Raw genomic sequence first — 14,221 nt, 5'->3', positions numbered from 1 at the left:
CCTGGAACTAGCTCTTGTAGACCAGGCTGGCCTCAAACTCATAGAGACCCTCTGCCTGAGCCTCCCGAGTGCTGGGATTAAAGGCGTGCACCATCATGCCTGCCCCACTGGGCTACTTTATAATAAGGCAGTGACAATAAAAAGTGCCACCTGCAAACAGAGCACTCACTCCTCCTGGGCCTCCCTCCCAGTCAGCATTGCAAGGAATTTATTCCATGGGTTTTAGATGTCCTGTGATTTCATACAAATGACAGAGTCCTAGAAGGCTCCACCATTCAGAATCTGCACCACCTTCATGGGTTCTGCCTACTCTGCCTGCTCTGCGTGCTGGTCTGAGGGGTAGCAGCTGGAGTAGCCGACGGTGGCACTGGCCTCTGTCACTGCTCCTGGGCTTGTGATTTTTAGGTTCTGTCCTTAGTACTTTTGTTCAAATGGCATTGTGGTGGCAGCAATCAGTCAGAGGACCTGTCTGAGGTTGAAATGCTGTCACAAAGGTGGAAACAGCAGAGACTGCGTCTGGGACAGTTCACATCTTTAGGGAACTTAGGAAAGGGCTTACATCCCCCACATAGTACTTTGTATTGGCAGTTACTTCGTGCTTACTGTATGCAGGCTGCTATAGCTCCTGTTCTAGAGCAACCCACACATTCTTATGTTATTTGTAGGTATATTAAATTTTAATGCAGAATTGTCAACCAAAGGATCCAGAAACAACTGGGAGAAGCATCTTGAAGCTCTTCTTTTACCTGAATTGAAGGTGAGCTGTGACGGTCACTTAGCACTTCTCTAGGATAGGGTAGGGGTCTCCCACATACCTGCCGAGCAATCTTTGCCCATCATCCCTGGGGAAGAGCTGCAGGAGCCTCTACCAAGGTTCAAATTTCAGTGTCCTCACTGAAAACCTTTTTCAGCTTGTTATTGTCAATGTAGATAGCAGGATATGAGGGTGGGAACCAGACATTCTATCCTATAGAGATGTGTTGGGATGCACAGTAGTCGAGGATGAATGACCCTTCTGTCAGAGAGGAGCAATGCACACCACAAATAAAGTGAGGAAAGAAAAGCAACAGGTATGGTCCTCTTAGTCCCCTGTGTACAGGGAGGGAACTCCTACAACAGGTACTGTTGGATTTTATCAGAAACCAACAATGGGACAGGCAAGACAAGGAGGGCAGCCACAGTGAGTTACTAGGTGTCCCAGCCTGTGTGCGGCAGTGTCTCAGTTGAAAAATTCTGTGTCACTTTCTTCACCCAGCATCTTGACCAAACCTTGGCAGCTGTAAATGTTCTTATCAGCCAAGATGAGCGCATCAGCTCCAACTCTGTGGCCAAAATCATATACAGGGACCCAGCAACCTTCCTGCCTCACTTGCCCCAAAAGAGTGTGGTTCATTGCTCGAAGATCTGGAGCTGCAGGAAGAAGATCACAGTGGAGCACCTGCGGCATATTGTAGAACAGAAAAATGGCAAAGAAACGGTGCCTGTCCTCTGGCGCTTCCTCCAGAAGGTACAAGTGACGCCCGGGTGATCTAGCTTTTTCTATGCAAATGATTCCTAGGACCGAACAAGCCCTGAACCTTTGTGTAGAATAGTGGTTCCTAGGGTGGAGCTCTGAGCAGCCGCTGGTGCTGTGGCTCTAACAGAACGTAGACAGCAGGAGACTCAAGGAGAGAGGGAGGTCTTCAGTCCTTGCTTGCAGTCTCAGGCAGTCTGAAGCCGAGTCACATGTAAACTAGGTATGTTGGTCAGTGGTCATCTAAAGAGAACTTGAGGGCCAAGAGACTACTTGTTCACTCAGCAACAACAATGAAGGTACAGGTCTTGAGCTATGTCTCCTCCTCGTAGCTTGGAGCAGGTGACCATCTGCAGAGTCTGATGACTGCAAATACTATTAGTATGTAAAACCTTCCTCCCAATCAGTAGACCTTTTAGGCACAGACTGCATTGGGGATGTGGGCTGAAAGCAGGGTGGAGAGCTATGAGATGCAGCAATCCTGTCTAAGATCCAGAAACACACACAGTTCCTGTACCCAGTGGGGTCCTCCAGCACAGTGGTCTTTTTGTTTCCCTGAGAACCAGTGTTTGCAGCCAGCAAGTGACTCAGAAACTTAAGGTGTTCACAGAAGAAATGTCCTCATGTCAACGCTGTGACTTCTCTCGGGTAGTTTTCTCTGGCTGAGGAAGCTGGGGTCCGAGGCGTTGGAACAAGAGCCAGTACTAACTTTCTCTTCTCTTTATAATTTAATAATGATAACTATTAAACATAATAATATACACAGGTAAAGGGTCCCATGGGACATTTCTACAGATGTACACAGAACACACTGGTGATGTCCCCCCTTCCTTTGCCAACCTTTCTACCTCTCTCCTCCATCTGCTGCTCCACAGATGGGCTGAGAAAGCGTTACATGATCAAATCCCTGTCTTTCTGTCCACATGGAGCGCTCTGAGGTGGTCCCTGGAGATCAGTGGAGTAGAGCCATGATTGCTATCCTTCCTCTAAGTCAACTTCCCTTAGCCTGTACATATGAGTGTCTGGTGCTTATCTTTATGTTGCTGACTTATTTCATTTAATAAAGTGACCTCCTGGAGCTGGAGAGATGGCTCAGTCATTGAGAGCACTGGTTGCTCTTCCACAGGACCTGAGTTCAATTCCCAGCACCCATATGGCAGCTCACAACCATCTGTAGTGGGATCTTATGACATCTACTGGCATGCAGACAGCCATGCACAGAGCACTCATGTACATAAAATACATAAATCTTAAAAACAAATAAATGTAAAGTGACCTCTAAGCCAACTGTATCCATCCTATGCTCTGAGGCTGCGTGTCTGCCTCTGAGACATACACCACACGTTCTCTGCCCATTCGTCTGCTGACAGGCATCTAGGCTGAGGCTGTCTTAGCTGTTGTGTGTGCTCATGTGACCTCATTTCTGTGTGTGCATAACCGGAAGAAAGGATAGACTGTGTGGTGATTAACGTTTAATTTTTGAGGACGCTCCATACTCTTTGCCATGACAGCTGCTCATATTTACACTCTGCTAGCAATGTTATTCCCTTTTCTGTACATCCTGGCCAGCATCTGTCCCTTGCTGTTTTCTCACTCACCTGCTGACTGGGTGAGGTTATTCCATCTGACTGGTGTTTGGATTCCTGTCCAGAAACCATTCCTCATCCAGCATGTTTCCCTGTTTCTTCTGGCAGTTTTGGGTCCTGCAGCTAGGTATTTGGTCCATCCTGGGTTGATGTTTTACTGGATGAGACAGGATGCAGTCTTCACGGCAGCTCTGTCCCGTTGGATTTTGGCACATAGGTTTGGCTCTGGGTGGGCTGTGTGTAGAACAGTGTAACCCTGCAAGCCATTTGTGGGTTCGAAGTGAAAGAATGGGGTGGCCCTTACTTGTATTTAAATTCTAGGGTACATCCCTATGTAAGATGAAACACTGACCAGATTGGATCAGCAGCACCAATCCCCCACAAAGTATACCTGCCCGACAGCATTTCTTAGATCAATCAGAGGCAGCACTATTACTCATCTTCCTTTCTGCAGGAAGCAGAACTGAGGCTGGTGAAATTCTTGCCTGAGATCTTGGCCTTGCAAAGAGATCTAGTGAAACGATTCCAGAACGTTTCAGAAGCAGAGCACAGTTCCATCCGAGGTTTCATTAGCAGTCACCAATCAGGTATGACTCTGCCCAAGCTCTAAGAAGAAACCAGGACTCTCCGTTTACAGAGGAAGGGAGGAGGGCTCTGTTACAGGTGCCATGTGTCTTGAGCTTTCAGCATGAGGTGAGGAGACACGAATTCCAGCCAGCTCAGCTGCAGCAAGACAGCACAGAGTTGATTCTATCCAGAGATCAGAACTTGTACTGTGTGGATCAGAACTTGGCTGTACTGTTGTCATGGTTCTTACCAAATGCTTTACTCAACAGATGCGCTGAGAAAGCTGTACCACGATCGGATCACTGTCTTCCTGTCCACCTGGAACGCACTGAGGCGGTCACTGGAGACCAATGGTGAGCGTCCTCCTCCCCCAGCAGAGTGTCACACAAGATGTGCTACACACACACTGCTTTGCATGGAGCTGTGCCTGTTACACCAGCACCACGCAAGCTCTCTAGGTGTCTCCATTCGGAGGCTGTCTTAGTTGGAGTGACAATTGCTGTGATGAAACAGGATGACCAAAAGCAAGTTGAGGCAAAAGGGTTCGCGTGGTTTAACTCTTCCCCAGCGCTGCTCATCATCCAGGAGTCAGGACGGGAGCTCCAGCAGGGTAGGGACCCGGAGGCCGGAGCTGACGCAGAGGCCATGGAGGCTGCTGCTTCACTGACTTGCTCCTTGGCCCTCTTTCTTATTTAATCCAGGACAACCAGCCCAAATATGGCAACACCCACCACAATGGGCTGGGCTCTCCTCCATCAATCACTAATTAAGAAAATGGCCTACAGCTGGATATTTTGGAGGCATTTTCTTAATCGAGCTCCCTCTTGGAATCCAGCTGGTGACAAGCTGACATAGACTAGCCCGTACAGGGTCTGAGAAGTATGATGGCATTAGAGCCTCCCTCTTCTCGGATCCAAAAACTGGGTTTCAAGAGAGCTGGAATCACTGAAAACTTGCCAGCACATCTGGTAGAGGCAAGACCTTAATACCAGGTCATTGAAGTGTGTTAGCTGGTGGGACTGTATCTGTGTGCCTCTTTCCCTCACCTTGGGAAAACAGCATGGAGCAAGCTACCTGGCTGCTAAGGAATAACCCTGTCATTTCCAGGTGAGATCAAGCTACCAAAAGATTACTGTAGCTCCGACTTGGATCTGGATGCTGAATTTGAGGTCATCCTTCCACGGCGACGGGGCCTGGGCCTCTGTGCAACTGCCTTGGTCAGCTACTTGATTAGCCTGCACAATCAAATGGTCAACACGGTGCAGAAGTTCTCCACGGAAAACAGCAGGTGTGTGCCCAAGTCAACAGAACTTGGTGCTTGTCGAGCCCTAGGCTCCTGAGCCCCTGCCAACTTCTGCTCTTCCATGGCCAACCCTCCCTTAGCTGCTCTCTCCAGAGTCCTACACAGACATACACCTTTCCCCTGCTCAGTTCACAGAGCCCGAAGCAGGGGTGTCTGCATGTGTCTTGTGTCCCTCAGCTATTCTGTAGATACCTCTGAGGTTACTGACCTGCATGTCATCCACTACGATGTGGAACGGGACCTGATTCCATTGATCGTCTCCAACTGCCAGTACCAAGTGCAGCAAGGTGGAGAAACCTCACAAGAATTTGACCTGGAGAAGATCCAGCGGCAGATCAGCAGCCGCTTCCTCCAGGGCAAGCCCAAGCTGACCCTGCAGGTAGGCTGAGCCTCTGCTAGTTATATGCTTGGTGTGTCTGTCATGAGTAAGGGACCCTTATTCATGTTTTGAGGGACACCACAGTGCACTATGCCAGCCACAGTCTCATCTGCCACCCAAAGCATGCATGGCTACAGCTCCATCAGCCTCCTCGCTGTGGTGATCTCAAGGCCTTTGGTACCACCCTCTGCACCTCAGTCTCCCAAAGGCATCCTCTGGTCTCAGTGGACTTCGCATTTAGTTTTTCTGACATAATTAAGGACATCACCAAAGAACTCTGCCACCGTTGCACTGGTCCTCAGCATTCTGTGCCGGGGTACCAGTGCCTTCTGTGTGTCCTCATCCATTAACTGCCATCGCCTGTCATTTTAGCCATCTATCCTGTGCTCCCTGGATCCTCTCTGTATTTGATGCCCAGCATGGCATCCTACTGCCTCCCTTCACCTGGCACAGAAGGCCCTATGGCCTGGCTCCAGCTCAGATTTCCAGTTACCTTAGCTCAATTAATTGCCTGCCCTCAGACATAGGATTCCTGCCACCAAGGAACACAATGGCAGAGCCACATCTCTGTTCCTTCATCTGGAGAGTGGTGATCCAGTCTAGTCAGACACATTACTCTTGTGCGTTTATTCGTGTCCATAGACATCCATTAGTTTACCGTGGAGCCTACAGTTAGGCTGTGACTTGGAGCCCAGAGTATTTCTGATTCACTCTGACAGCCGTGCTGTCCAGAAGAGTGACCTCCTTGTCCAAGCTCTAGACTTAACAGTTACTGAAGAGCTGGTAAATGGGCTGTCCTCATGTGCATGTTCCTCTGGGGCCCCGTGCATACTCAGTGTCGTGCAGCATCTATGTGGCAGTATCCCTGAGGCCACTGCAGCAAGGCTGGCACCTGCTGTGTCACTGCTTCCAAAGACAGTGTCTTCAGCAGACTTCCTCGCAATGCCGCCTTTCCCAGGAACACCCTGAGTAGCAGGGTCCTGCTGCTGAGGTACTGGGGGTCCACTGTGGATTTTACCTCTAAGAACTTTTCTCTCCCAATTTAGGGAATACCCACCCTGGTGTACAGACATGACTGGAACTACGAGCATCTCTTCATGACCATCAAGAACAAAATGGCACAGGTGCTCTTGACAACCCTTGTCCTTCTCTGGGAGGCTCTATCCACTCCAGATAGCTCCAGCCTCATCCTGTATCCACTGTGAGCACTAGCGGCTCAGTGTCTTTTGAAGAACCTCAGGACTCCTGTAAGCCTGGCTTACTACACAGGAAGCAGGGTAGCAGTTCACTGATCTTTCTTGTTCAGTTTACACACTGTCATCGTGAGGAGCGGATTTCTAGTAACATCACAGCTGTGTGCGCTGAGGCTAAACAGCCAGAGAACTTAAATGTGTTTCTGCTTTTTCCTAGCAAGTCTGAGAGGAAGCTGAATGTCTGTGTTCCCTCATAGGATTGTTTCTGTTTTGTTTATTTTGTTCATTTTTCGAGGCAGGGTTTTTTGTGCAGTCCTAGCTGTGCTGGAACTAGCTCTGTAGACCAGGCTAGCCTCAAATTCACAGAGATTCATCTGCCTCCTGAGTGTTGGGATTAAAGGTGTGTGCTAGCACTGCCTGGCTATAAGATTTGTCTGAGGTTCAGTGAGTTTGTCTCTATTACTGTGGAGTCTGTAGTGCTGCCTGCTCTTAGTGTCTACCAAGAATCGGACATGTGCTTTCTACGCAGTCTGTCCTAGCTCAGTTCTAACTTGACCTGTGACAAAGATATCCTCTTCCCTGTTGGTAAGAAACAAGAGGTCAACCACAACACTAACCTTGCATTTTGTTCCCCAGAGCCCACTCACCAACTCAGCCATCAGTGCCATCAGAGGACAGCTACAGTCCTACAGTGATGCCTGTGAAGCCCTGTCTGTCGTAGAAGTCACCCTGGGTTTCCTGAGCACAGCTGGTGGGGACCCTGGCATGGACCTGAATGTGTACATTCAAGATGTCCTACAGATGGGCGATCAGACAGCGCTGACCTTAAAGGTAAGCACCAGTGCCGAGCCTGCAGGAATATCCCAGGAATCCCCGTACTCCGGAGGATGAGGCAGGAAGATTGCCAGTTCCAGGTCAGCCTGGGCTACAGAGTGAGTTCCAAGCCATACTAAGGTACTAAGCAAGACCTCAAAACAGAGAGGGGAAGTCCTATTGGAAGGCGTTGCATGGGAAATCACATGACCCTCCCCAGAAGCTCCTGATTGCTACCTAATTCGACCATGCATCCATGTCAGAACCCCAGAAAGGGGAACATTAAGAGTGTTCCTCACACAACCAGTCCAGCATGCACACAGCACACTCGAGAAGGAGACTGACCATCTAGGCTGCCACCATCTGTGAGCAGTGCAGATCTGCACAATGTGTGATGTCATGATTCTCTGCGGCAGAACTTGGAAGACTGCAAGGGATGGGTCAGCTCATTTGTGGATGTGACTGTCTCATGACAAGGAAACAGAATGAGCTCAAGACAGAAGTGGGGGAACGTGCCTGTGGTGTGCACTTAGACTCTTTAGTGCACAGGGGTGACACATTGGGACTTTGGCCTTCTACTAAGGTTCTGCTTCGCTTTCAGGCCTTAAACAGATGTCAGCTGAGACACGTCATTGCCCTCTGGCAGCTCCTATCTGCACATAAGTCAGAACAGCGCCTGCGACTGAACAAAGTGAGTCCCACCTCTGCTTTCCGCTGCGGAGGGAGCAGCGAGCACCCAGGTCTTCCCAGGTCTTACTGTATGGCTTGTTTATCCTTCAGGAGCCGTTTCAGGAAATTGATGTCAAGTACAAAGAGGACCTCAGTCCGCAGCACGCAAGGCTCCTCAGCACATTCCTGAATGAGGCAGGCTTGGACACCTTCCTCCTGGAGCTCCACGAGATGATCGTGCTGAAACTCAGGGGCCCCCAGGCTGAGAGCAGCTTCAACCCCAATTGGAGGTAATGGCCTTGTACAGCTGCTGGCAGAATGCCCTGTTGTCCAGTGGCTTCCCCTAGACTTGAAGATACTCCCAACTTATCCAGGACCCTTTTCTGCTAATTTTCCATGCCTTTGCTATTTTGTACCTTTGGTTTGGTCTCCAGATTTTTAAGACAGGATTTCTCTGGGCAGCTCTGGGTGTCCTAGAATGCTAGAGTTCTGTAGACCAGGCTAGTCCCAAACTCAGAGATCCATGTGCCTCTGCCTACACAGAGCTGGGATTAGAATGTGTGTCCCCCCATTCCAGGCATCCTTGGTTTTAATTTCTTGCGTTCTCTCTTTGGTTTTAGTCCCTTGTGATTAAAACAAAGCAGGAGGTTCCTGAAATGCACAGCAGGTTTGCTTGTTGCACAAGCATGGGGACTTATGTTTAGATCCCTGGAATCCATATTAAAATCTGGGTGTGGCTGCCTATGCCTGCAGCTCAGCTCCATCACTGGGGATGTGGGAGGGGAAGACAGGCGGACCCTGGGAACTTGCTAGCCAGCTGGAAAAAAAAATAAGTTCCAGGCTCAGAAAAAGACCCTGTCTTAAAGAAATAAGGGGGGAAGTGACAGAGTAAGATACACAGTGCCGTCCTCTGACCACTGAATACACATGCACAGACATGTGCACACATGTACATACCACACACACAAAAGGCAGGCAAACAGGAAGGAAGGCTGGGATGTAGCTCTTCGGTGGACTGGTTGCCTAGGATGCACAGAGCCCTGGGTTCATCCCTCAGTGCTACAGAGATGGGGCATGGTAACATACACCTACAATCGTGGCACTCGGGAGTTAGAAGCAGAAAAATCAGAAGTTCAAGGTCATCATCAGCTACACGGCAAGTTTGGGGCCAGTGTGGACCACATGGAAACGACAAACTCATATATTCCCCTTATTTCAAGTACTCTCCTTAAGTCACACAAATATCCACTCTAGAGTTGGTAAAAAGCCACACCATGTGTACCGGCCACAGAGCACACTGAGCCATCTCTCCAAGCCTGTCAGTCTAATGACCAACACCGGTGTCCCCTTTTACCTGCGCATCCCGATTGGAGACACACAGTGGCTGGCACATTTTACTCTCATCGTCCGTTTGTGAATGATGCCCTCGATCGTTTTTGCTTAACTGGGGGCTGTTTATCTCTGTTAAATTTTTATTGTATGTGTATGCTGTTTTGCCTGCATATGAGCCTGTGCATCACTTTAATGCCTGATCCCCTGGGAAAGTCAGAGGATTCTGATTCTCTGGAACTGGAGTTACAGAGACGTTACAAACACTCTCTTTCTTATTCCTTGCTTTCACAGCCTCAGGGACACTCTAGTGAGTTACATGGAGACTAAAGACAGCGAGGTTCTTCCAGAAGTGGAATCCCAGTTCCCAGAGGAGATCCTCATGTCCAGCTGCATCTCAGTGTGGAAAGCGGCTGCCACACGAAAACAGGACCGGCAAGTGAGGTAGAGCAGCTCAGCCTTCAAACCTGGCTGGAGAGGAAGGTCCTCCCCACCTCCCTTCATAGCTCCCAACACAGGCTGTGCCTCTGCGTGAAGAAAAGTGGGGGCACTGCACTGGATTCAAGGCTTACACACACCATTTAGAGAGCCAAGGTGTTTCTAGAACACTCGCCTATTCCAAAACTTCCTCATGTATGATGATACGAAATTGCCAATCAACTGCCTCTTGTACATTCTAGAAGAAACTAAAGAGAACCACAATCAGGTCATAACCAATACTGACCCTCTGAAGACTGCCAGCCTCTTCCCTCATAGTTCATGGCCACCAATTTACTGCACAGAGAGAAAGCACAGGAGCAGTCAATTTTCCTATTCTATGTGTACAAAAAAGAATTCATTCTTTCTGTACATTTATTCTTCCAGCCCCTTAAGTTTTGAGTGCTACACACATATTTCTTGGTTTCTACGATGTATGAAAATTGCCACACTAGCATAAGGAAATCCAAGGTGCTTGTACAGGCTGTAAGGCCACATGAACAAGAGCTAACACCATGAGCCACTGCCAAATTGCAAAGGGACAAAGCCAAACACTCACTGAGAACACTGGACTGGGGCAAAGGATGATGAATGAACTGGAGAGCAGGGACGATGGTGGCTGCTGGAGCACTGGCCTCCCATACACAGCGTCCGGGTTCTCTCCCTAGCACTGCAAACGGGAAAGGGGACAAGGGAAAATGTGTTACAAGCCTTGGTCAGAGGTATTTGGGGGCTGGGACTATGGCTTGGTGGTGGAGCCCTTTTCTAGCAAACATGGTGCCCTGAAGTTCAATTGCTAGCACGGTTGAAATGAAAGCTATTCGGGGGATACTGTGGAGAGTTACTGACTGTGTAGCTGTCCAGTAAGCATTCAACATGACCTTTGCTTCCCTGAGCACAAACCAGTTAAAGAGAAGGCGGGAAAAGAGCCCACCCTGATCTCGTGCTGTCTTTCTCACTGGACGTGATGCCTCTTTGCGTCACAATCCGCTCTGCTTCCCCGATCCCTCTGGACTAATCCTATTCCTGGCGTGCACCATGTAAGAACAGCCAGTGTTCACAGCTGGAAGTCATTCCTTTCACAGAGACAGTGACTGGAACTCGAGAGCCCATGTGCTTTGAGCTGCAGAAATACAGACTGGTAGTCAGGAACACATCCACGGGCACAGCACCACCATCAAAGGTGAATCTGGACCACGCCCTGTCCTGAGCAGACCTGCAGTAACTCATTTCAGACTGTTCACAGTGACAGTGATAATCTTACTCCAAACTATGAAGTGCACCTGTCCCCGGATGTCTGCATTCCAAGTTTCCTGCTGAATGGGTGTCTCAGGGTACAGGGCTCATTGAACTTCCCAATTTGGCCTTGGATCTCCGCTGATGCCTCAGATTGGGGTTTAACTCGCCCTGGCCATCAGAGGGCAGCTGAGCCCCACACTGTTTCTTGCTGTGAAGGCCTTTTTTGGTTTTGACCTAGCTAGGCATTTTTTTTTTCATGAAGAATTTTAATTAAGATGTTTCATTTTGTATGCTATGCTATGTACTGTCCATGAACCAAATACACAGATGTAGCCCTGGCAAAAGTGAACTGCCCTATTTTTGTAAGATTCATTTTAATAAACTTGAGCTTTACTGCTAAGAGTCGTTTTTGGGCCAGGAAGATGGCTCAGTGAGGAAGGGCACTCGCTGCCAAGCCTGATGACTTAAGCTGGGACCTGTGTCAGAGAAGGAAGGAACTGGCTAACTTCGGGTTGTGTACACACACACACACACACACTAATGAATTTTTGAATGTTTCAATTCCCGAGTGCAGAGTTTACATCTACAACACACAGACCTTGGCCAGGTTTTTCGAAATGGTTTTGGGTTTCTGTGAATTTCCCCTGCTGTAGTATCCAGTAGGGTTCAGAACAGAAAACCTACAGTACTCTTGTTTATGGCAGAGAGTGCACTGCTGTACTGGTCTCAGAGCATTCTGCTAGAGGAAACCTCACTGGAGAGCTACCAGAAAATGGAGATGAGCCCTGACTTCAATGAATCGGGCTTTAGATGAGGAAGATCCATCAGGAATAGCAAATATGGCCAGGAAAAGACAAGCAGGAGTTCATTTTCTGTGCCTTCCTAAGCCATGCTAGGACTTGCTGTTTTTTGACTGAAAAATCCATGAGCTACTTCAGCTAAGAGGAAATTCCAGTGTTCTCACCATGAAGAGGACTCCAGTAACCCAGGTTTGGGTGTCCCCAGTCCATCAGTGGATGAGTAGCAACACTGTAAATGAAGACTGGCTGTTGGTTTCCTGGCTGCCCAGACCAAATAAATACACAAACTCTATCAATTACAACAGTGCTTGGCCAATGGTTCAAGTGTATTCCTAGCTAGTTAGTTAATTCCTAGCTATTTAATCTTAATTCCTAGCTAGTTAATCTTAAATTAACCCCTTTCCATTCATCTATGTACTGCCATGATGGCCTTCCGGTAAGGTTCCAGCATCCTTCAGAGGCTGCTACATGGCATGTCTTTGACTATTCTCCCCCTCTCCCTCTCTTAAGACTTCCTGCCTGACTTAACTCTGCTAAGCCATTGGCTGAAACAGCTTTATTCATTAGCTAATAAAAACAACACATATACAGAAACATCCTGCATCAGAACATCACTCATGTGGCCCTGGACAGATGTGAGCAAATATCTATTCACCCCAGAAGAGACACTGAGAAAAGACCACAGAAATTACTGCAACATGTCTACCTTAGGGACAGACGCACGGGTGACTCAGGTGGCATCACTGAAATGCTCAGCCGGGCTTGAGTAACAAGGTATCAAAGCCCTGTACCCCAAGTGTCTTCTCCCCTAGCAATTGCATCTATAACCTCGGGGACAAGTCTATAAGCCTTGGGACTCTATGTGCTTTAAGAGCCCAGTGAGATTCTCCTGAGCCCCCAGTGCCCTTCAGGAGCCAGTGTTCAGTTAGGAGGGAACAGCTCCACACAGGAGGATAAAGTGTTGAAGGTCAGGCTGCAGAACCAGCTGAGCCCAGAGGGGTGCTCAGTGGGCAGGAGACCCAAGGCCCTGTGTTTTATACCAAGCACGCAGTGAATAACATGTGTGTTGCATTCTGCACTTTCTGCTCCCTTAGTTTGCTAAGTCAACCTGGGTACGAGCATTCAGGATCCACACACAACTAGAAAAGGAGCACGAGGAATGCGCCTTTCTCCATACAGCAACGCTGGCAACTCACACCCTCTCTGTAGACAGGCTGCACAGCACACGTGTTTCATCTGGGCTAGAATGGGGGGAGGGGACGGGGTGCAGCCACTACAGCAGAGGGGGGGAGCAGGGCGCAGCCCCTACAGTGGTCCTCTGCTCGGGCTGCTCCTGCTGGGCTTCCTTCCCAGACAGAAGGACCTAGATCAGTGCTCCTTTCAACCAGCACCTCAGCCATGACTTCCGCAGAACCCACAGCTGCTGCCCCATCTCCCCTGGCATGGGTGGTTCCTAAACACCAAATGCTTTTCCCCGGCCACTCTAACAAAGCCAGGCTGGCATACCTGAGTACGGGTGCTGGTCCTCCTGTCTGCCAGCGCCATGACGACAGGCCTGCCACTTGACCTCTTCACACTGCAGTTTCCGCCTCTGCAAAATGCCTTCCATTCTGTGGGAAGAGAAGACAGGGCTGGTAAATAAAGCACAGTGCCTGAGCCCAGTGAGTCTGGAGGAACGGGGCTTTCTCTCCCCCTGGAAATCGCTAACTTTCAAGGTCCTGCCAGTTGTGTTACAGGAAGCCTTTCCCCAACCACAGACTCAAGTTTGGTCTAACCTCATCTTTTCTATTTCCCTCGTGAAAGGTATCTTCAGACTACATGACTTAGGTGTACAAGTCTGAACTCCCGTGGTGACGGTCAGCCCATGTCACCCCAACCTCAGCTGCTGCCTCACATGCCCACCGCACTCCTACCCTGGGACATTTGTGCCTGTTGTCCCCTCTGCCTGCCACACTCAATCCCTCTCCTTTGATGAATTCTGGTCCTCTCATCCCCCACTACCCTCTCTCATCCCTTCCTCCCCAACTGAAACCCATCTCCCCAACAAGTCTTCTCCTACTTCCCCCTGTCTTTTGTGTGTGGCTGCTTGCCTGAGAGGGGTTGGGAGGTTATTTACTGAAACACGGGCAACTTAACAGTGGCCACGCCACTGAAGAAAGTGACAATCCATGCCCGAGTCCACGGAGGAGCGGGGCAACCATCAGGTCCCCTAAGTTTCACTTCACACAGGCCACCCCACCTCCAGTTCAAAGTCCTCTTCCTGTGTGTATTTACTATTTTCCCACACACCAGCACAGCACAGTGGCAATACCCTCCCATCTTCTTGTTCCCAACTCATCGCCAGCATCTACCA

The 14,221-nt window shown here is 49.3% G+C and overlaps 1 protein-coding gene across 1 annotated transcript in view; it reads left to right on the top strand.

Annotated features, from left to right (window-relative positions):
* The window catches only part of Rnf213 (ring finger protein 213), an 88,474-nt gene extending 78,135 nt beyond the window's left edge, over positions 1–10,339 (top strand). Inside the window, exons 59-69 of the mRNA XM_038325573.2 lie at positions 666–757; positions 1,256–1,507; positions 3,554–3,686; positions 3,936–4,019; positions 4,774–4,954; positions 5,147–5,348; positions 6,395–6,472; positions 7,178–7,372; positions 7,956–8,045; positions 8,135–8,313; positions 9,647–10,339. Of these exons, the coding sequence (XP_038181501.1) occupies positions 666–757; positions 1,256–1,507; positions 3,554–3,686; positions 3,936–4,019; positions 4,774–4,954; positions 5,147–5,348; positions 6,395–6,472; positions 7,178–7,372; positions 7,956–8,045; positions 8,135–8,313; positions 9,647–9,800 (1,640 nt within the window). The 3' untranslated portion in view covers positions 9,801–10,339. The remainder of the gene's footprint in view (positions 1–665; positions 758–1,255; positions 1,508–3,553; positions 3,687–3,935; positions 4,020–4,773; positions 4,955–5,146; positions 5,349–6,394; positions 6,473–7,177; positions 7,373–7,955; positions 8,046–8,134; positions 8,314–9,646) is intronic.
* Positions 10,340–14,221: the final 3,882 nt, after the last annotated feature.

Source organism: Arvicola amphibius, chromosome 4, assembly GCF_903992535.2.
Source record: "Arvicola amphibius chromosome 4, mArvAmp1.2, whole genome shotgun sequence".
NCBI classification, from domain to species: domain Eukaryota; kingdom Metazoa; phylum Chordata; class Mammalia; order Rodentia; family Cricetidae; genus Arvicola; species Arvicola amphibius.
Note: the sequence above shows the minus strand (reverse complement) of the source record. Positions and strands in the feature narration are given on the sequence as shown.